This window comes from Patagioenas fasciata, chromosome 18, assembly GCF_037038585.1.
Source record: "Patagioenas fasciata isolate bPatFas1 chromosome 18, bPatFas1.hap1, whole genome shotgun sequence".
NCBI classification, from domain to species: Eukaryota; Metazoa; Chordata; class Aves; order Columbiformes; family Columbidae; genus Patagioenas; species Patagioenas fasciata.
This window is the reverse complement of record NC_092537.1, coordinates 10,626,175-10,647,145: the sequence shown is the minus strand read 5'-3', so window position 1 is coordinate 10,647,145 and position 20,971 is coordinate 10,626,175. Positions and strand designations below refer to the sequence as shown.

Sequence of the window (20,971 nt, the reverse complement as noted above, 5' to 3'; positions counted from 1 at the left end):
GAGAAGTTAAATGATTCCTCACACCACCATTCAACACAAGAACTGGAGGTTTTTGATACCTGCTTTCTTGTAGGTGTCCTACTGAGCACCAGCAAAAAGCCAAGAGTGTTGCTCAGCAGCACCAACCACATCTGCCAGGAATTAGTCTTCAGAATTAAGCAGGAGTAGCAGAAGGCAATCACCAGCCCCACAGACAGCAAAGGAGAAGTCTGCAAGATCCCCTAAGGCTGGAATAGACTGTTGGCATCTGCTCTCCACGGCAAAACCGGAGGAGAGCGTAGAGGGAAAAGAAATGAAAGTCAGTGACAGTGAAAAATGGGTGGTGAAACACAGGAGGTGGCTGACACAAAAAGACCCTCCCAGGAGCAAGCCATGACTTCTGGACCCAGCATCTCTGGCCCGGGATGAAGGCTTGCCCATTGCAGTGCGGCCACTTGGGGTGGAAAAATGGGGTTTGAGAGGGGCTGTTGCCCCCCAGTGTCTTGCTCTGCCTGGAGATCTCTCTGCAGAGGCCCCTGGACAGGACGCCTCTTCCTCAGTCAGCGCTGGCAAAAACCATCTGGGGACACGCTCCATCCTCCGGAACTCTTCCTCGTGTGACTCGCAGCTCACGTGTGACAGCGCTGCTCGAAACTTGGCCGTCTCTAAGAACCGGCTTGCTTTGGGATGTGGGGTTCACTCTCAGAGGAATCATGGCAGCCCTGCTTTCTGTGTTGTGGTCTCCCTTTCAGCTATGGAGCAACTTCAGTTCACAGCGCCTTCTTCAACAGAGGACAGGAAACATACTCTGGTTTATTTCTTTATAGCTGAAAAGGCCAGGACAGTGTTCATGAGGGAGCAAGCGATGAGCACATTTCCTGGTCAGCAGCCACTGGCTCATGCCAATGGTCAAGAGAGGCAGAAGAAATCCCTTCAGAACAGCTCCCTCTCCAAAGACATCCGTCTGCCTTGATCAGCCGCAGGGAAAGGCATCCTAAACCAGGCACTTTGGCCTTGTTTTCAGCCCAGGTTCCCAGGTGCTGGTGCACTCGTGAGCCAGTCACTGCACATCTGCCACGAAGGGGAATCGCCTCCGAGGCCACTGTGCTGTGGGGAAAGGAAAGGATTAAACGTCAGGAGAGCTTGATTGAGTACACAACAGGGATAAAGCCACTCTCTCTGCAATTAAAACTGAGGGTATTTAATTCAGTAAAGTGAGATTTCATTCCCCATGACTTGTCTGATTGTATTTTGAATCTGGGCACGGGCTGCAGTGACCTGCCCCAAAATATGAGGTGTCACCAGCTACAATGTAGGTGGTGAAGTGGGAAAGGCAGGAGGGACCCTCAGCACCTCCCATCCCGTGGATAACTTCATCACAATGACCAGGGCGGCGCCCGCTGGCTCCTGGGGCAGCTGTTGCCAGGCAACAGAGACACTATATTGTCCCCTGTCACCTGTGCCCCGTGCCCATTTGGTCACTGGCCGTGGTGGGATCACTTGCCGTGGTGGGATCACTGTGGTGGTGGACTCATTTTGGCAGTTGGATCGCTTTTGGTGGTGGAATCGCTATTGGTGGTTGCATCACTTTTGGTGGTGAGATCACTTCTGGTGGTTGAACCGCTTTTGGTGGTGGAACCGCTTTTGGTGGTGGGATCACTTCTGGTGGTTGCATCGCTTTTGGTGGTGGAATCGCTTTTGGTGGTTGAACCGCTTTTGGTGGTTTGATCACTTTCGGCACTTGGATTGCTTTGGTGACTGGATCACTTCCATCGCTCGGATTGCTTTCGGAACTTGGATCTGTTTTGGTGACTGATCGCTTTCTGTGGCAAGAAGGAGCAGGAGAAAGGCTGCTGTCTGTCCATCCCTCCAAGATCACCTCCGGACAGAAAAGCTCCTGTCTCCCTACTTCGGGTTCAGTGTTTTCAAGCAGAACAGCAGCGATGGCCACACGCAGTCTGTTGGAGATGCTGGACGCTGCCATCGGGACACCCCAAGTTGGGGTTGTGGATTTGGTGGCGCTGCACAAGCTGCTGAAAGCCATGATCATCGGGCAGCCGGACCAGCAGGAGCTGTCCGTCCTGGAGCCAGGGCAGAGCCCGACCCCCAGCTTAGGGAAGGACAAGGTCACGAAGGAACAGCCTGGCCAGGAAGAGAAGGAGAGAGACATCTACAAGGTAGAACCTCTTGCTGGTCCCTGGGTGCTCCCCCACGAGACGCCCCCTCCTCTGGGCTCCGCGCTGCCCTCGTGCCGCCCTCAGCTCAAGGGCTGGGTTAAGCCCGAGCTCCCGCAGCAGAGCACAGCGGGGTCCAGGTCCCCAGGGACCCTCCCCTGGGCTCACCCCGACACCCACTCTCCCAGAAAAGGGCTTCGCTTCAGGATCTCTGGGAGGAGATCAACAAGTTTAAGGAGGCGCAGTCCTGCCTGGCAGAAGACATGCGGGAGATGCAGGAGGCCATGCAGAAGGCGCACTCTGGCATGGCAGAGGACATGCGGGAGATGCAGGAGGCCATGCAGAAGGCGCACTCTGGCATGGCCCAGGACATGCGGGAGATGCAGGAGGCCATGCAGAAGGTGCACTCTGATATGGCAGAGGACATGCGGGAGATGAAGGACGCACATTCCGGCCTGGCAGAGGACATGCATGCCCTGCAGGAGGCGCATTCCAGCCTGGCAGAGGACATCCAGGAGATACAGGAGACCCTTGGCCTGGTGAGCATCCCCTGGTGCCCCAGGTGGGAGCTGGGCCCTCGTCCCTCCCTGCTCATGCTGCTCTGTCACACTGTGCCCCTGCCCCACAGCCACTGGTGTCACCAGCGTGGAGGGCAGCAGGAGCAAAGAGTGGGAAGGGTGTCCCAAGAGTTGCTAAGGCACTTTTGAACTAGAGAGCCCAAAAACAGAACCATGGGACGGGAAGGAGGGGAAATAAAGCTCTGCCTGTGCAATTCACCTGCAGCCCCCGGCCACAACCCTGCCCAGCGTCCCTCTGTCTACTGCCCCAGTTCATTTGGGGATTCTCTTTAAATCCCACACCCACATCTGAACGGGTGTCCCTGTCCTCGCCCAGCTCCAGGGGAAGCCCCAGGACGCTGCCGGGCTGCGCAGGGACAGGAGGTGGCTGCGTCCTCTGCTCCCTCGGGGACACCAGCCCTCCTGCCTTGGGGCACAGCCTGTGGGTTGGGGGTGCTGGGCAGTGATGCTGGGGGTCCATCCCTGGGGATTCCATCTTCCAGGTTCCATGGCCGGGCTGACCCCGTGATCCCTTTGCATTTGGGTTCTCATGTTGAACACGGGTTTGTCCCCGTGAGATGGTGGTTTGGGGACAGGGACTGGGGACATGGCAGGGGGTTCTGGGGTCTGTCCTCACGGCTGCCCAGCTGCCAGTAACCCTGCTGCCCTTTGCCTCTTCTTCCCAGGAGGGCGCTGGGGGCCAGTCTGCCCCCGCCGAGCCCACCCAGGTGGCCACGGACAGCCAGACCAGGAAGAGCTCAGCACTGGGGCCGAAGGGACGTGGGACACAGCCTGGGATGGAGACCAGCAAGGGGACTGCAGGGTCTGGCTCCCCGGGGATGCAAGCAGGGACACAGGAGGAACCAGTGACCCCTGTGAAGTTGTCAGGCGCTCCATCTGACCACACGAGGTCTACTGATGCCGGTGTCACCACCCCGGGGATGCAGCCAGGATCCCTGGGCACCCAGGCCAGGACCTTGGGGATGCAGCTAGGGTCACAGGGCACCCAGGCCACCACCCACCTGGGGACACAGCCAGGGGCCCCTGACACCCAGGCCAGCACCTTGGGGAAACAGCCAGGATCACCTGGGACCCACACCACCATCCCTGGGGTGCAGCCTGGGTCCTCCAGCTCCCAAGCCACCATCCCAGGGGATGCCCAAGAGCCGGCCAAACCCTGGGGCTCCTCGAGCTCCACCATCATCTCCAGCTATGAGTCGGAGATGCGGGAGGTTCTCTCCCAGGTTGGGCAGCTTGGCAACATCTGCACTGGTCTGAAGGAGGAGGTGGAGCAGCTGAAATCTGCAAAAGCAGAACGCGCGGATCTTGAGAACGTGCGCCGGCTCTTCCCGGAGGGAGGTGAGAGCACGGGGGGGCTGGCGGGGGTTGTTTGGTGTGAGGACACCCTGGCTCAGGGGCTCGTCATGCTCAGAGCCTGGCCCCAAGGCTGAGACGCCCTCACCGACAGCACATCCCCTTGCACCATGTCCCTCTAGGCCGGCAGAGCATCACCAGCATCCTGGCCGACCTCAAGTGCCAGATGTCGTTCCTGCAAGACATGGCCAGGGCCCTCCACGGGCAGGAGGAGAAGGTGAGCCGGCAGAAGTCCCCGAGGGGCTGCGGGGATGTCAGTTTGGGCAGGGAGGGGGCAGCCGAAGGGTCCCCGTGCCGGAATGACACAGGGGGCTGTGCCCTCACTGCCCCCACTGCCGTTCCCAGATCAGCAAGGTGGAGGATGCTCCCAGAAAGATGAGGGGGGCTGGAGCCGGCCGGAAAGCAGACGGCAGCGCCCAGATGACCCAACAGCCACGGTAAAAGGATGGGAGAGGGTTTCCTACCCTGCAGGGCTGTGAGGGAGCCTGGGGTCTGGGAGCATCCCATTATTGGGGGTGACAAACACCCCCACAAAGGCTAAGCCTGCCCCTGCCCCCGTCTCGCTGGCCAGGCCCAAGGGACAGAAGGTCAAGGCAGAGCGGAAGGAGTTGGGGAAGCAGCAGGAGCCGACTCAGGCCCAGCTGGAGCAGTTTGCGGCCGAGTATGTGAATAAATTGGTGATGGAGACAGCGCAGCAGCTGCAGGCAGAGGTGAGGCCCGGGGGGGCAGTGCTCCCAGCCCCCGCTGGCTCGGGGGGAGCCCTGGCGGGGTCCCGGCCACGTCCCCTGGCTGGATGGGGCCATGGAACCTCCACAGCACCTGGGCTTGTGGGCCGCATCTGGCCCGGCTCAGAGCTGATTCCTCCTCCCCTGCCAGCAGGTGGACGAGCCGAGAGCGACGGCGCAGAGCGGGGGACACGAGCAGGCAGGGTGCCACGTCTGCAGCCCGGACACCATGGTGCTACTAGGGAAGCTTCTCCAGCGCTGCGAGAAGCTCGAGGAGCAGGTGGCGTCCCTGGCCCAGAAGGCGGGCGGCAAGGTGGAGAGTTACCCGAAGTGGAGGAGACAGGTAAGGAGATGCAGTGTAGGGAGCTTGAACTGCCAGGACCCCCAGGCATTTCTGCTTTGCTGTAACGCGGGGGAGCCCCTGGCTGCCCCCCTAATTGGCTTGTGGGAGTCAGCAGCATGGAAGGGAATTAAAGCCTTGGAGAAAATGTTCTGCTTACACTGAAAGCCCGTGGCCACCAGCCAAAAACCCTGGGTCTGTCCCTGCGGGGCAGCCACCCCCATTGCTCAGCCCCGCCTTGTCCTCTTAGTCCCTGCAGCAGGACGAGCAGCTCAAGTGCCTCCAGGCCAGCATCATGCAGCTCCAAAAGGACTATGAGAAGTTCAGCTTGGGCCTTGCAAACCTCCAGCAGGATCGCCAGCAGGAGCAGAATGACATCAAGGTGAGTGTCTGTAACCTGCAGGCAGAGCCCAGGCTGGGACCCCAAGGGATCTGTCCCCCTGCCACCCTGCTCGCAGCCCTGCACAGCTTCCCGATGCCTTTCCTGGAGGTTTCTGATGGGGTGGGGAGGCAGGGGGTGCTCGGCTGGCCGGGGGTCAGCTCCGACCCTACCGTGGCGTCACGGGCTGCTGTCTGCCTTGGAAGGCTCTGTCCCAGGCCCTGGGGAGGCTCAAGAAGCAGAAAGCAGACAGGGAGGAGCTGCAGCTGCTGGGAATCGATGAGGTACGGGCTCGAGGGTCGCTGGTGCCAGCCAAGGGTGTCCCAGGCAGGGTGACAGACACCCCTTGTCCCTTGAATGCTGGCTGGCACAACCAGCCAGGGGGAGGGAGGATTTCCAGCCCGGCTGCGGGTCCTTTGCCAGGTCCCTCTGTGATCCTGAGTCCCTTCGGCTGGTGGGACCAACCCCACGGGGGTGATGGGGTGAACAGGGCCACGCAGCCACTTCTCCCTCTCCTGTTGTCCCTCCATCCTGTCTTCAACCACTCTCCTGCCTTTCCCTGTTGCTAGAAAGCAGACAAAGCCGCCCTGGCTGACAAAGTCAGTCGCAGCCAGTTTGAGGCGTACGAGGAGCGGCTGAACAAGGCAATGGAGGAGGTGACGAGCCGGGTGACAGGCCAGGAGGAGAGCTGGCACCGGTTCCAGAAAGAGCTGCAGAGACAGATGGACTGCAAGGTGAGGGCTCGTCCCCTCCACGCAGAACTGGCATCTTGGGGGCTTGGCAGCCTGAGGCAGCATCCTTGCGATGGTGCCCCCTCCCGGCTGTCCCCCTGGGGACCGCCATGTCCCATCCTGGGGTAGATGGCTGAGGGTGTCACCCGTCCACAGCTGGACCGCCGGGAGCTGGGGGCGTTCCGGGAGCAGCAGGAGGAGCGTTGGAAGAGCCTCAGCCGGCAGCAGCTCCAGGAGAAGGCGCTGCAGCCAGAGCGTGATGATGCTGCTGGGACTAGGAAGTGAGTGCGATGGGGACAGCGGTGGCTTTGGCAGTGCCGGCCCTGTTCCTGCTGGCTGTCCCAGCTCGTGCCGCTGTGGTACCCTGGCGTGGGAGCCATGTGGGCAGCGCCCCTGGGGATGCTGAGCAAGTGGCTGTGCCTTGTGCTCCTGCCAGCTGCAGCTTCCCAGCGATGGAGGCGGCACAATGAGGGGGCACGTGTGGGAGGAGCCGTCCTGAACCAATCTTGGGGGGTGGGTGCAGAGGCTTTTTGTGGCAGGGGACGGTGTGCAGGTGGGGCTGTGCCCCCCAGGAGCTCCCCAGCCTTTTTCTCCCCTCTCCAGGCAGCTGCTGCCTGGTTTCCATTGCCTGTCCTGCGACCGGCCCGTCAACATGCTGGCGCCTGGACCGTGAGTAACTCCCCCCAAACAGGGAGCGCCCCCTGACCCCTTCCTGGAATCGAGTGACACATGGGGTGCCACCTGCCAGGCACTGAGCACCCTGTGTCCTGTCCCACAGGGAGCGGACGGGCGAGTGCAGGTACCCCACTGTTCCGCGGAGCTGCGGGGGCCCACACACCGTCAGGCCCCCACGCTTCCAGCCCCAACCGCCCAGCACCCCACGGCCGTCCCAAGCCAGTGCCCGCAGCCCCAACAAGGCAGAGATGATGGAGGTGAGGAAGGGGATGCTGAGCCTGCGGGGAGATCTGTGCCTCCGTTTCCCCAGGGAGAGCTGGCTGGGGGAGGGTTGCTGGGGGATGCGGAATGGGGCCCCGTGTTTGGGTCACACGCTCTCCCCTTCCCAGAAGGACGCGATGCAGCTGTTGGGCCAGGACGGCACTGATGGGAACCGGCAGGACGAGCAGCTCTCCATGGTGGGGGGCTCTCAGCTGCCCACAACGCCAAGGGCCACCCCAGGCACCTCGACCTTGAGGAGCCGGCCAGGTATGGCCCTGTCAGGGCACCGGGGGGCAGAGGACACCCTGCTGTCTGGGGGGACGGGTCTGTGCCCGCAGCTGGGCAGGGTAGGATGGGGGTCTGGGATCTGGGCTGGGATGTGGGGGCAGCACTGGCTGCTGGGGCAGCCGCTCCTCATGGTGGAGCTGGAGGGAGCTGGGGGGACATGGGGTGTGGTGCTGGGCAGTGTGGGACAACAGCCTGTGTGCTTCAGGGTGGGGGCAGGACGCTGTTTGTGGGTGTCTGTGGCTGACCCTGCCCCTCGCCCCCAGGCACCCCCTCCTCGCTGCTAACGGCCGTGCTGCTGCACCAACCAGTCTCGTCTTCCAGACGCTTCACCCTGGCGCCGAGTCTGCTGCCGCCCATCCAGCCCCCCCGCAGTGAATCAACCCCCTGACAGCCGGGCAGGATGGGGGTCTCGGGCCCGGTCCCACCGCCCTGGGCGCTGAGCAGGCAGCAGCTGCAATAAATGGTGATGGGCAACCAAGCACTGGTGTGGTCTGAGTGGGGTTCCATGGGGCAGGATGGGAGAAAGCCCCACTGTGTTTGCTTTTTCAGGAGAAAAATAAGTGCTAAAAAGCCACTTTGGGGGTGCCCAGGTGGATCCAGTGGTATCCAGACCCCCCCCAGAGGGAGCATCCCCCAGCACCCCCAAGTCCTTCGCAGGGCTGCTCTCAGGCCCTCCATCCCCAGCTTGTGTTGATACCCGTGGTTGCCCGGGGCAGCTGCGTCTCCCAGGCGAGCTGGGTCCCGCCCCGGCCCGCCCCCGGCTCCTCGCAGTGTCCCTTCCCCCGGGCAACGCGGCTCTTCGCCGCAAACACCCGCCGGTGCCGGCCGGATGGAGCAGGCGGTGGAGCCGGTGCCCGGCGCCGAGCGGCTGTGCCGGTGCGCGGCGCGGGGGCTGGGGGTGCCGGCGGAGCGCTGGGAGCGCTGGGCAGGCGGGGAGGCGGCGGGGCCGCTGCTGCGGAGTTTCCTGGCGGGGACGGCGGGGCCGGCGCTGCTGCTCTGGCGGGGCCCGGCCGGGGAGCTGGAGCTGGGGCCGCCCCCGCCGCCCCCCGCCGCCCGCCGCAAGGGGCTGTTCTTCCTGCGGGCCCCCGGCGCCGGCCCCGGGGAGCTGCTCTGCGGGGACCTGCCCGCCGATGCCCTGCGGCACTTTGCCGCCCTCGTGGAGGAGGTGAGGATGAGGGGCCACGGGCGCAGGCTCAACATGAGGAGAAATTTGTTTGCTGGGAGATGGCAGAGCCTGGCCCAGGCTGCCCAGAGCGGGTGTGGAGTCTCCTTCTCTGAGACACTGAAACCCGCCTGGACCCACCTGTGTGATCTGCTCTGTGACCCTGCGTGAGCAGGGCTTGGACTGGGGGATCTGCAGAGATCCCTTCAACCTAACCAGGCTGGGATCCTGTGAGGCCTGGGCAGCCCCGGAGGTGCAGAGGGAGCCCTGGCACCCATGAGTACCGGGTGCCCCTCGCACATGGCAGCGGGGAAGGTGTCCCCTCCTACAGACAGGCTCCTTGGCCTCCCTCCCTTCTCTGCTGATGCACTTGTACCCTTAACTCTGCCCTTTGCAGTACCATGGACGGCTTTAGAACTCATATAAACCACCTGAATGCTGATCCACATCAGCTCTGTCTATCAGTGGGGTCCTTGTGGGACTGATGTACCCACAGGTGCTGGAGGGGACATCTGCAGGTCACCTGCTCCAAACCCCTGCTCAAGCAGGGCCATCCAGAGCCAGTTGCCCAGGGCCATGTCCAGGTAGCTCTTCAGTATCTCTAAGGATGGAGACTTCACAACCTCTTTGAGCAACCTGGGCCAGTGCTCGATTACTCTCATAGTGAAAAAGTGTTTTGTGATGTTCAGGAGCCTCCTGTAGCTCAGTGTCGGGTTATCTCAGGTGGGCTGATGTTTTCTTAAAGAGATCGTCAAGAGGTTCGAGTGCTTTTGCTTTGCTGTGTTATTAGCCTGAACTAGACAATGTTGTTTCGGTTTATTCCTGATGGCTCCTCACCTGGAGAAGTCTCAGGAATGAGGCTGTAATGGGAAAGCAGAGGAGCTGCTGGATTCGAGAAGCTCTGATCATGATGTTTGGTATATTAAGATGGTGACTGATAGATTGGATTCCCAAGAGCAGGCTGCCAGACTGGTTATCCTGGTTTTGTGAGAAAAGACATTATTTATATGGGGAGCTTTTGTTTTGATGAGCCCCGTGGTCTTGCGAAGTCTGCACAAACAGTGGTTTTGCATCACGGCTGGCCAATAGCATTGCAAGCACCGTCTGCTATGGGTAGATGGTGAGGTGGAACACTTTGGCAGATCCTGTTAAATCCTGTTTTCTGGATGCCTTTGGGAGCCGGGATTGTGCGTCCCAGCTGCGTGTTTGCAGGCTTTGCTCTCCCCTGTGCAGACATGCAGTATTTCTGCAGGGAGCAGATTGTGCCTGGTTTTCATCCTATTTTCCTCTCAAGCTTCACTTGAAGGCAAAAGCAGCGGTGGTGCTGGGTCAGGCAGATGGGGTGGGTCTGCGTGAAGGTGAAAAAGGTCTTGAATTTCCTGGGGTTGGGGTCGTGTGTTGCTCTGCCCACACTTTGTCTTTATTCAGTGAGGGGTCACAGCTGGTGACCTTGTCCACTTGTTGCTTCACTCCTGCGGTGCCGAAGGGAACACACCTGCTCTGTGGGCTGGGGCTTCATCCTGAGTCCAGTTATCATTTTAACAGTCAGAAAGAAAATGAACGGCTATCATTTGCCTGGTTACAACATCACTGGCATTAGCAGTCCACATGCTTTAAGTAATAGAGACACATCTTGCTAATAATGCAGCTAAAACTGCTGAAGGTGAACTCGTCAGCACCTGCCCGTGTGTTCCCTGGGGTTGTGCTCCCCCTTCCCACGGCTCCCTGGGCACGAAGGTGGCTGGTCGGGTCTTCTTCGGGTCTACAGAGCCAGCCACAGTTCCAAAGAGTCTTCAGCATCCTGGGACAGCACCATGGAGGTGCTGAGCTGCTTTATTCCGTTTCAATTTTATGTCCATTTGCAGCTATTTTTATGCCTTTAGTCACCTCCCCCCCCTCCCCTACCCCCACCCCGAGTCCAGTAACACAAAGGGCTGTTGTTTGTCACTAGGGACAACCTGGCTTTGTTAGGCTGTTGCCACAGGCTGGTCCCAGTGCAGAGCCAGCCAGGATAGGTGACAGACACGGTGTTGCTGTCACAGCTCAAACAAGCCAAAAGCAGCTCAAATCTGGGCAAACCCCGACCAGCCCCACAACCCCATGCTGCCGGGTCAGTAAAAGTGCTGATAAAGGCAAAGCTCCTGTTTGGTGGGCTGCAGCTGGGACCTGGGGGACCCTCACCCCCAGTGTATCCCAGGGGGTACCAGCAGACCTTCCCTTGCAGCACACTGAGCTCAGCCCAGCCCTGGCAGGCTCAAAGGGCAGCCTGACGGCTGTGCCCATGGGCAGGGACATGGGGACCAAGCACCGGGGACAGTTGTGAGGGCAAGGGACAGCAGCCCATGGGGCCATCTCCAGTTGCGCGGGCTTGAAAGGCTGGGAGAGCCTGGGGATGGGGCTGCTCACTTTGTCTACTGGCTTCCACCCTCCTTGGCTGCTTGGATTTGGGGGAAAGGGTGTTCTGCTGTATAAAGTGGGCCTGTAGAGATGCCCATTCATCATCAGCTGCCTCTATTTCACATGGGAACTGCTTGAGACAGCAATGAATATGGGTCTCCAGGCTTGGCCAAGCACAGACCTCAGAGCCTGGTGGCCTGTCCGTCTCCTGCTGCACTTTTTTCTCCATTGGTCTTCCGTGACTCCCGCTGTAGGTGATCGTGCCCATCCTGACGAACAAGAAGAACCATCAGGGCTGGCCACAAGTGGTGTCACAAGACATCGTGCGTCATGTCCACAACCTCAAAAGTACCATTTTCACAGTTGTTGGCCAAGTAGATGGCAAGACCTTGCTGCCTCTCCCAGCTGGCTCAGAGGGAATTGAGGACATTGATCTGGAAAATGAGAAATCGTGAGTACCACCCCAAAATAACAGGTTCTGGAAGGTCCAGAGAAGCAGATGCGTTTGTACATCAAGTTGTCATCGTGTCTGGGCTGCGTGCGTGCCCCTGTGGAACCCCAGGAGATGTGTGGGTGCAGTGGAATGAATCACTCCTCAGACAGGACGTGGTGCGGGTGGGATTTTGTGAGAAGTTACTGCTTCCAAGGCAGTGGGGTGACCTGTCCTCAGCTTCCCAGCCCACTTGGTGGTGTTTCTTGCTGAATTAAGTGAGTTAATGACTGCAGGGATGTAGAATATTTTGAGGGAGAATGGTATGGGGAGAGAGAATCTTGCTGGATGTGTGAGTCTCCAGGTCAGATCCTGAACCTGAATGGATCTGATGTGACAATGACTGGCTGTGCAGAGAGGTGGCGACTGGCTCTTCATTTCCACCATTCACTTTATGAACAGTGTTGTTGCCCACACTGCTGCAGACATTCAGCCATTTTCTCCAGAGTGTAATTCCTATATTAAACCAGTGACAAAATCTTATGGGGTTTGATTGTTTTGTGGTTTTGAAATGTGAAACCCTGTAAAATCCAGCTGCCCACACGGCCATTGGAAGTAGATCCAACTGAGCAATGCACATCAACAAAGTTAATCACGTACTCTGTTTACTACAGCATGGAACGGATAGATAAATCTCTGGTGTATGCCATGGAGTCGGCCATCATAGACTGGAGCCACCAGATCCAGGAGGCGCTGAGGAAAGAGTCTTCAGAGCCTCTCCTGCAAGGCAGCAATCCGAACCCGAAGGTGGAGCTGGAGTTCTGGAAGAACAGGTACCCAGAGCAGCCTGGCCAGTGCATGGTGCCCTGTGGTGCTGGTTTTGTGTAGAGGGAGAGTGCTGGTGGTGGAGCTGCTAATTCCATGAGTTGAGAAGAACAGGCCACCTGGGGTTCATGTAGGCTTCAACTAAGGAAAATTGCTCCCGCACAGAAAATCATCATGATCTGCAAAGTGCCTGGGAGGTCACTGGGCAGCTGGCTGTGTTTTAACTTAGCCCCACCACAGGGGCTACACCTCAAGGGACTTTTTTCAGAAATGCCCTTTACAGAATCCCAGGCTGGTTGGGCTGAAGGGACCTCTGCAGATCCCCCAGTCCAAGCCCTGCTCACGCAGGGTCACAGAGCAGATCACACAGGTGGGTCCACGCGGGTTCGAATGTCTCAGAGAAGGAGACTCCACACCCGCTCTGGGCACTCTTTCGTCACTGTTCACTAGGAGCCATCCACAGGAGTAATTGCTGATGGACACCTGCTGGGGGCTGTCTGGAAATGGTGCATCTCAGCTGGCTGCTGTTCATCTGTCAGGGCCAGAGGGGCTTTAGATGCTCAGGAGCCTGGGAGTGGTATTTCCTCCTGCCCTTTGAAAACCTTTGTGCTGTACTGGTTCAGGCTGACTCGGGGCAAAGCCCTGCTGGCTGGAGAGCTGTTGCTAATGCCTGCAGAAACACGATGGCTTTTTTTCAGCGATGTTCTGTCAGTAGCAGAGCTGCTGTCATGCTGAACTCAGCACTTTCTGTCCTGTAGGGTTTGTCTGTGCCTCATGCAGCTTTCTCCCATTTCCACAGTCCATGTGTAGCTGGAGGAAGCCCTGAATCAGGCCCAGGGGAAACAGATGATGTTGGGGGACAGCTGATGGCCCAGTGTAGGTGGGTAACATGGCCACCAGCATCCTGGTGTGCATCAAGAACAGTGTGGCCAGCAGGCCCAGGGCAATGACTGTCCCACTGTACTCAGCGCTGGGGAAGCCAAACCTCAAATCAGTTTTGGGCCCCTCAGGCCAAGAAAGACCTTGAGGTAGTGGAGTGAGTTGAGAGAAGGGAATAGAGCTGGTGAGGGGCTGGAGCACAAGTGTGATGGGAGTGGCTGAGGGACCTGGGGGGTTCAGCTGGAGAACAGGAGCTGAGGGGAGACCTTCTGATCTCTGAACTGCCTGAAAGGAGCTTGGAGCCAGGGGGGGTCGGGCTCTGCTCCCCAGGAACAAGCGCCAGGAGCAGAGGAAACGGCCTCAAGTTGCGCCAGGGGAGGCTGAGGTTGGATATTAGGAAACATTTCTTCCCAGAAGGGGTTGTGAAGCATTGGAACAGGCTGCCCAGGGCAGTGGTGGAGTCACCATTCCTGGAGGGGTTGAACAGTCACAGAGATGACATTCTCAGGGACATGGGGCAGTGGCAGGGGTTAGGTTATGGTTGGACTCGATGATCTTGAGGGTCTCTTCCAACCAACTGATTCTGTGATTCTGTGTCTCGGTTGCTGTAGGTGTGATGACCTGGAATGCATTTACAACCAGCTGACAACGAGGAAGGTCAGGAACATGATGGAGCTGCTGGAGAGAGTTGAGAGCAGCTACATCCCAGCCTTCAAAACCATGCTAATGGATGTTGAGGCAGGTGAGATGCTGGGGCAACTTTACCACAGTGCTGGCTTCTGGCCTTTCTTCATGGCCTGGTGTGGCTGATTTCAAGCCAAATCTTTCTAGTTTGTGAATTGAGACTGGGCTGCTTGTGCTTGAGTCTAGGCTTTTGTTTCCAGGCTGGGACAAGCTCCATCGCTGGTCTGTTGAGCCAGACTCTTGCCAAAGTTCAGGGTGAATGGGTTTGGGAATTTACTCTGCTGTAATAAAGTGTTTGCATTACTCTAACAGGACTCACCTCAACTTCCACCAGCTCCTCTGGTGTTATTATGCAGGAATGGGAGTTCAGACTAAGAGGACAGATCTTGTACCTAAGACTGCTTTGTTAGAGCGCTGCTTCTCAGACTTTGGCCACTGCAGCCTGAATTTCCTTGCTTTGCTTTGCTTAGGGGAGTTGAGCGCAGCCCAAGGAAATATTGCAAATCCCTGTCTGTAGTGAAAAACAGTGTAGTCCTGCTGGTCTGTCCCTGCAGACCAACACAGCTGGACATCCATGTCCAACCCAGCTGCTCTCTGGCACAATGAAACCATCCAGACTGTGTTAGCTGTGCACGTGCTGGCAGAAAACACTGTTCTTCACCACGTCACGTGCAAACATTGAATCTCTTAAGGATCTGTGTCACACTCTGCATTGTGCAGTTTAAATGGGCTGGAGAAACACCCCTTATATAAGGAGCCAAGGGTTCATTGTTAAACTAATTAATGCATTAAGGGTTTAATCAAAATACAACAAATATTTGGTTTTAATCCGGCTACAGTGATACTAACCCTAATTGGATAATTTGGACTATAATTGTTAATTTCCATTACAGCGCAGTTCAGATTTGTGTGCACCTGCTTTTAAGTCTCTGCCGCTTTCCCTGGCATTGTACTGGTGTGGCTGCTGTTGGTGGATTTGCTGGGAGGGTGATGCTGATAGTGGGAGTCTCTTCTTCCTTGGTCTTGGGCCTAAGGGGTTATTTTTGCATGCATTCAAGCACTTCTGTCACTTCTTGTTGGTCCACAGGTTTAATTGCACAACGATCTGGTTTTATTAATGCTTGCGCTCTGGGGTAATTCTTCAGGGTAAAACCACACAGCTGTACAGAGCTAAGCTAAAGCTTTTGACGAGTCAGACATCAGTTGCTTTACTGTTGACAGGTTTTCTATTACAGTCAGGACTAGTGGGGCCGTCGTCATCTGCCCACTGGACAAGGAGTTGCTTGAGCCAAAACTGAGCTAAAAAGGGCTCAGGCCAAGGCTGTACAGCCTGTCGTGCTGTACAGCAAGGCCATGGCTCACAGCCATGGCAGCACTGTATTTTTGGTGCTGTTGGGCAAATTCCGTGTGACTTTTTAGCAGTTGTGGACTCAGGCTCTGCACGAAGCCCTGTCCCAGCTCCCTGTCCCCTACCATCACATCAGCTTATTTCTGTTCTGGTTACTGCCGCAGGTGAGTGATGTTCACGAGTGAGTGACCTGCAGCACACAGGTGGCTGAGGGTGCTCGGTGCTTGTCAGGACAGTTTCTTTTCCCAGGCACTTTTCCATGTGGTGAGGCCAGCACCTAGCTGGGAACCCAGCGCACCGCAGCTGGGTGGTTCTTACCACTTCTCACGTCTCTCAACACAGCTTTGACTGAAGCTCAGGACGTTCACCTGCACCTGACACCCCTCAAGCGCCGCTTGGAAGACGTAGAGAGGGTTGAGTTCAGCGAGGTGAAGCCTTTCCTGCTCCCCCTGCTCCACGTGGTGTGTTTGATCTGGGTCACCTCCAAGCACTACAACATGCCCGTGCGGATAGTGGTGCTGCTCCAGGAGATCTGCAACCTTCTCATTGAGCAGGTCTGTGGCTGTGATGCCTGTGTTTGCAGTCCCCTGTGTCCCCTCTCCCCTTCTTCCTACTGTCCTTCCCTGGAAAAGTGATTCTGTAGGCAACATTTAACTTAATAAACAGGTTCAAATGTGTTCAACACAAGAAGTCCTTGTTTTCCATGATGGCAGAAGTGACCTCTCAGGTGTGATTTTGCTCTTCCAGGCCCTGGTGTACCTGTCTCCAGAAGACCTTCTGAAAGGGGACATGGAGGAGAGCCTGGGCAAGGTGCGAATGGTGCTCGGTATCCTGAACATGTTCAAAGAGGCATTTGAGGAGAGAAGGGAAAAACTGCACATGTATTATGAACCAGGCCAAGAAGTGAGGGAGTGGGACTTCAGCTCCACGATGGTGTTTGCGAGGCTGGACACCTTCCTGAAGAGACTGGAGATGGTGGAGGTGAGACTCTGGTCTTGAAAAACATTGCAAACCTTCAGGAGAACTCTGTAGCCAGGAGATCACTTGCTGGCATCTTTCCTTTCTATAGCTTCACCTGATACCAGGGAATGGGGCCACTCTTTTGCTGTTAGGTCTCCTGTTACAGCGAGTCTAAGACTGTGTTTTACTATGTCCTGCTCAGTGCATATGTAAGCTGGTCAGGTTGATAGGTGTGTTTTTTGCTCTCAGGAGTCCCGTTGGACTCCTTGCTCCTGTTGGGGCAAGAAAAGGAGGATTACTGGAGGTGTGGTTTGCACAGCTGTAAATAAAGCAATGTAATCTCCCAGGTCTCCTGGTGCCATCAGAGACAGATTTAGGTTATGGTTGGACTCAATGATCTTAAGGGTCTCTTCCAACTGAAATGGTTCTATGATTCTATGACACCCTAGAGCTGGGTCCTGCCTGTCTTGGAGAGGCCAGATGGTCCCCTCAAGGCAGGATCCCCTTGGCTGTGCCACGTGGGCCTGGGGAGGAGCAGGGACACGTTCCTCACCAGGTTGTCCCTTCGCATCCTCATAGTCCATCAAACTGGGGTGCTGTGGCTCAGGGGTGTCCCTGTTTGCCAGATCTGTCACCTGAGGTAGGGACATTGGGGTGTCATCCCTGAGCTCCCAGTGTGGCCAAGGGCTCCTTGAGCCACAGGAGATGTTCTGCAGAGAGCAGGTCTGAGTGTGAATGTGAGAGCTCCCTATGCTCTCCTTACCACATGGCTGTGTCTGGAGACCACAGACATACAGACACCATATGTACCTGTTATACAGACACTGTATATACCTCTTATACAGATACTGTATGTACCTCTTGTACAGACATTGCATGTACCTGTTATCTCTCACGTGGCTAACCACACACATTCATCTGCTCTCCACACACTTCCCAAATGAATTTCTTTGTTGATTGTTGCTGCGTTCTCAGTGTGTAGGGTTGGATGGCCAGTGTACAAGTTGCTGGTGTTTGCAGTTTTACTGCTTTAAATGTGCCATACTTTTATGTGTTCCTTAATTAACTATGTTGAAAACTGTCATGACTGGTGCCTATTTTAAAAGTATTCATAATGATGGTTTCCAGTAGGGTTTTATGTGAAATAAACCAAATTATGCTGGTCAGTGTAGAGAGGAATATAAATAGACACAGGAATAACTGCAGGTTATCATGAGGACAGTGTTGGTGACAGGTTTACTGGGACCCTGTAAAGGCTCTGGGGCACTGACTGCTGGGATTCCATGGATGCCATGGGCACACTGTGGATATGGGCTGCAGACAAAAGCCAGTGGGGAGGTTTTGAGCTGGGGCACTGTGTGTTTTGACCAGTGTCTGTTTCCTCCTTCCGTGGCTGTCCCACACTCCAGGGACAGTAGAAGCTGCAGTATCTGGAGTCAGAGGGAGAGCCTGCGGAGTGAGCTGTAAAACAATAATTAAAAGCATAGTGCACACCAGCCTGTTAATGAGGAAAACTGCTGCATCTCTCTCCGTCTCAATTTCCCCTCATCACTTCATTTCAAGCAACCTTGCAAGACAAAGCAAGGGACAACTGGTATTTCCACATTATTTTTTTGCCTTACTAGGTATTTGTTCAAACGGATGTGCTGGTGTGTCGAAGTGAATATGAATGCATATGTGCATTTGTTTTCGAATTTTCATAAAAGCTGCAGTTACACTGGTGCATGGGTAGCCCATGAGCACGTGAAGAGGGAAGGATCCCTTTCCTTTGGTTCGTTGCACTGTTTCGTATTACGTGTCTGTGGTAAAACCTGCTGCCCTGCTCGGGTGGCCCCAGGACAAGTGCAAGCAGAGAGTGGCCACCAGTACATTCCTGTGCACATTTCTCCTGGTCCTCTGAGACAATGGATGTTCAACCAGCCCTTACTTGGCCCTACCTAGGGAGACAGATGAGGTGGGATGGCAGCAGAGCTGCCCAGTGCTGCCACCACCACTGGGGGAGCGGGACATTTTCCCAAGAGGTGGCACTTCCAGGCTGCAGAGGATGGGAAGGGAAGGACCCGTGTACCACCTCAGCAGAGAGGGCCAGCGGGGCAGGTGCTGCAACACCCGCTTGGACACGTGGAGGTTTGACTGTGCAGGAGCTTTGGACAGTTTGGGTACCTGTAAATATTAGAAATCTGTCCTTGGTTAATACCTATAAAATTGGGATTCTTAGCTATGCTGGATGACATATAAGAGTCTCATATCCTGCTTTGGATCTGTCCTCTAAATACCCTTAAAAGCGATTTTACAGTTGTCATGGTATTTCTAGTGGCTGCAGCAGGTCTCACTGGGCAGGGACGTGTTATGAGCAGCCACTGATGCTCAGGACAGGCAGATCAGGCTCCCCCCTTCCCATCCCTGCCACCCAGCCTGAGCACCAGCGCTGTGCTTGGGAAGGTCCCTCAGCAAGTGCAACTCTGTCGTGACAACTGTTGTCATCTTCTTTTGTCAACATCATGACCTGTGTCTCCCTCCGTTGACTTTGAAGGATCTCCTGGCAACTTCCTTGGACTTGATGAAACTGGAGAAAATTGAATTCAGTGGGATTAAAGGGAAGACCCTGGGCCAGCAGGTCCTGGACATGTATGAGGAATTCCAGGAGGCATACAAGGTGTTTTCAGAGCGAACTTATGACTGTCTTGACCTGACCAACACGGTAGGTGGGACCAGTTTGTGGGAACATCAGGAACATGTGCATGTTTCCAAAGCAGCAGTTTCCTGCTATCTTCTTCCCAGCTCTTTCCTCCTTTCATTATGATCTGATCTGGTACTGGAGGGAACAGGGAGCCGCTGGCCTTTCCTGCAGAGATTTGGGACTTCTTGCACGTCTATATCTAACATATCTTGCTAGATCAGGACCTTAGATCAGTGCAGCTGGGAAACTGGGATTTCCATGAGTTATGCACAAGCTTTTGCTGTACATGGTGCTTGCTGAGGTATAAGAGCTATACCAACACCCACATCTCTTTGCTTTCCTGCTCTTGGTATTTACCATGTTTCCCCAAAAATAAGACCTACCCCAAAAACAAGCTATAGCATGATTTTTCAGGATGCTTGAAATATGAACCCTATTCAAAAAATTAGCCCTAGTTACAGTTCATAAAAAAGTCAATTTAAATAGGGTCCAGGCAGCTATACATGTAAAAAAGTAAGCATCTTTTGCAGCAAAAATTAATATAAGACTCTGTCTTATTTTTGGAAAAACAAGGTAGTTTGCCTGATGAGGGCCAACTCAGATCATCTCTGGGATGTGTTCGCTCCTGCCTAGATGAACGCATGGCATCTGGGGCTCTCAGAATTCAAGGATGCTCTATTTTATTATCAGTAGTGCTTTAATTAAAGGAATATTCCCAGCCCTCTGGGACCTGCCTGGTGTGGGGATGGGTGGCTCGTGCTTTGCTTCCTGCAGCTCCCAGTACATCTCTGCAGGGGGTGGCACGTCCCCAGTGTTTCTTGCTGGAAAGCTGCTTGCTCCATAGCACCCCTCCTTCAGCAGGGCAGGCACAGAGGAGAGGTGACAGTGGCTCTGCAGGAGGTGGCTTGGGTTTGGTGACCCCATGGCCATTTGTGTGACTCTGAGTCATGTTTGTTCTTTCAGTGCTCTAGTTTTGCACCCTCTGCCACTGCTGGAGCCGTTTTTTTTAGCTAAAACATGGCATCTGGATCTGCTGGAGCTCAGCAGTAGCAATAGTAAAAGCTATTTCCTTGCACTTTGTCCTTTGGAAAAGAGACACATGACCTCATTTTTAGTGGTTTTGTCCAAGCTAGAACAGAAGGACTGTCAAGGACTGTCAAGTTCAGTCCTTGATTTGGACTCTTTTACGTGTAGGAAAACAAATATAGATGTTACTCTTGAAGTTCAAAGGATTTATTACAATTGAAGCAAGAAAAGCAGTGCAAGAAGATGATGGAAATTACAGAAACCCAGTACTGTTGAGTTTGAAAAGGACCTCTGGAGATCACCCAGTCCACCTTCCCTGCTCAAAGCAGGCTCAGCTAGAGCAGGACTGTGACTGGTCAGGTGAAATATCTCCAAGATTGCATATGTCCAAGTGTGGAGACTCCACAGCCTCTCTGGGCAACCTGTGCGAGTGTTTTGAAACTGCCTCACTCACAACCAGCTCACCATGGAACCACAGGCTTGTTTTGACTTGAAAGTAGGTTGGATTTGGGACTCAGCAGGTGCATCCGTGGGTTTTCTGGATGATGGTGTGGTCTTCAGGCCAAGTGGTGGGGGAGAGGGTGTGGAAATAGTCCATCTTGCCTGTAGGCTGAAGATAGTGCCATGTGGGCTGTGGAAAGCCCTCAGGACCAAAGGGTCCCTCCCAGAGAAAGGGCCAACATCTCAGCCATGGGACAGCACAGAAATGTTCTCAAGCTTCGTGAGGACTTTGCCACGTTGCGATGGCTGAAGATTGGCCAGAGGAGTGGCTTAGTTCACGGTGAATAAGAGAGGGCATCTCTGGATCGAGGAGTTACAGGTACCTTCCTAGTGCCATCTTGCAGCCTCACAGCTTGTGTTTTGCCTTTGTGCAGGACTTTGAGCAGGATGCCTTTGGTTTCCAGCAGAAAGTAGAAGACATGGACCGTCGGCTGGGCACCATTTTCATCCAGGCTTTTGATGACGCCTCAAACTTGGACCACGCCTTCAAGGTTTGTTTATCGCTCCCTTGCTCTTCCCTAAAAGGGAAATCAGGGCACCCGGCTCGGTGAAAATCACGCTGAGGAGACCAGGCAGTGCTGGAGCCACAGGCACAT

At 55.6% G+C, this 20,971-nt stretch overlaps 2 protein-coding genes across 8 annotated transcripts in view; both read left to right on the top strand.

The window, feature by feature from the left end:
- The window catches only part of LOC139829316 (uncharacterized), a 31,828-nt gene extending 23,867 nt beyond the window's left edge, over positions 1-7,961 (top strand). The window contains exons 3-13 of the mRNA XM_071816355.1: positions 3,397-4,069; positions 4,207-4,301; positions 4,430-4,521; positions 4,656-4,794; positions 4,961-5,152; positions 5,400-5,531; positions 5,735-5,812; positions 6,098-6,318; positions 7,038-7,191; positions 7,324-7,462; positions 7,747-7,961. Of these exons, the coding sequence (XP_071672456.1) occupies positions 3,397-4,069; positions 4,207-4,301; positions 4,430-4,521; positions 4,656-4,794; positions 4,961-5,152; positions 5,400-5,531; positions 5,735-5,812; positions 6,098-6,318; positions 7,038-7,191; positions 7,324-7,462; positions 7,747-7,871 (2,040 nt within the window). The 3' untranslated portion in view covers positions 7,872-7,961. The remainder of the gene's footprint in view (positions 1-3,396; positions 4,070-4,206; positions 4,302-4,429; positions 4,522-4,655; positions 4,795-4,960; positions 5,153-5,399; positions 5,532-5,734; positions 5,813-6,097; positions 6,319-7,037; positions 7,192-7,323; positions 7,463-7,746) is intronic.
- A 562-nt stretch (positions 7,962-8,523) lies between these two features.
- Positions 8,524-20,971, top strand: part of LOC136109470 (dynein axonemal heavy chain 9-like) — a 194,874-nt gene continuing 182,426 nt past the window's right edge. For 6 of the 7 annotated variants that reach the window (XM_071816735.1, XM_071816739.1, XM_071816737.1 and 3 more), the window contains exons 1-9: positions 8,524-8,648; positions 11,297-11,493; positions 12,147-12,305; positions 13,097-13,177; positions 13,788-13,918; positions 15,551-15,762; positions 15,956-16,189; positions 18,702-18,869; positions 20,750-20,866. In XM_071816735.1, the coding sequence (XP_071672836.1) occupies positions 12,148-12,305; positions 13,097-13,177; positions 13,788-13,918; positions 15,551-15,762; positions 15,956-16,189; positions 18,702-18,869; positions 20,750-20,866 (1,101 nt within the window). In that variant the 5' untranslated portion in view covers positions 8,524-8,648; positions 11,297-11,493; position 12,147. The remainder of the gene's footprint in view (positions 8,649-11,296; positions 11,494-12,146; positions 12,306-13,096; positions 13,178-13,787; positions 13,919-15,550; positions 15,763-15,955; positions 16,190-18,701; positions 18,870-20,749; positions 20,867-20,971) is intronic. The other variant, XM_071816733.1, reaches the window with a different exon arrangement.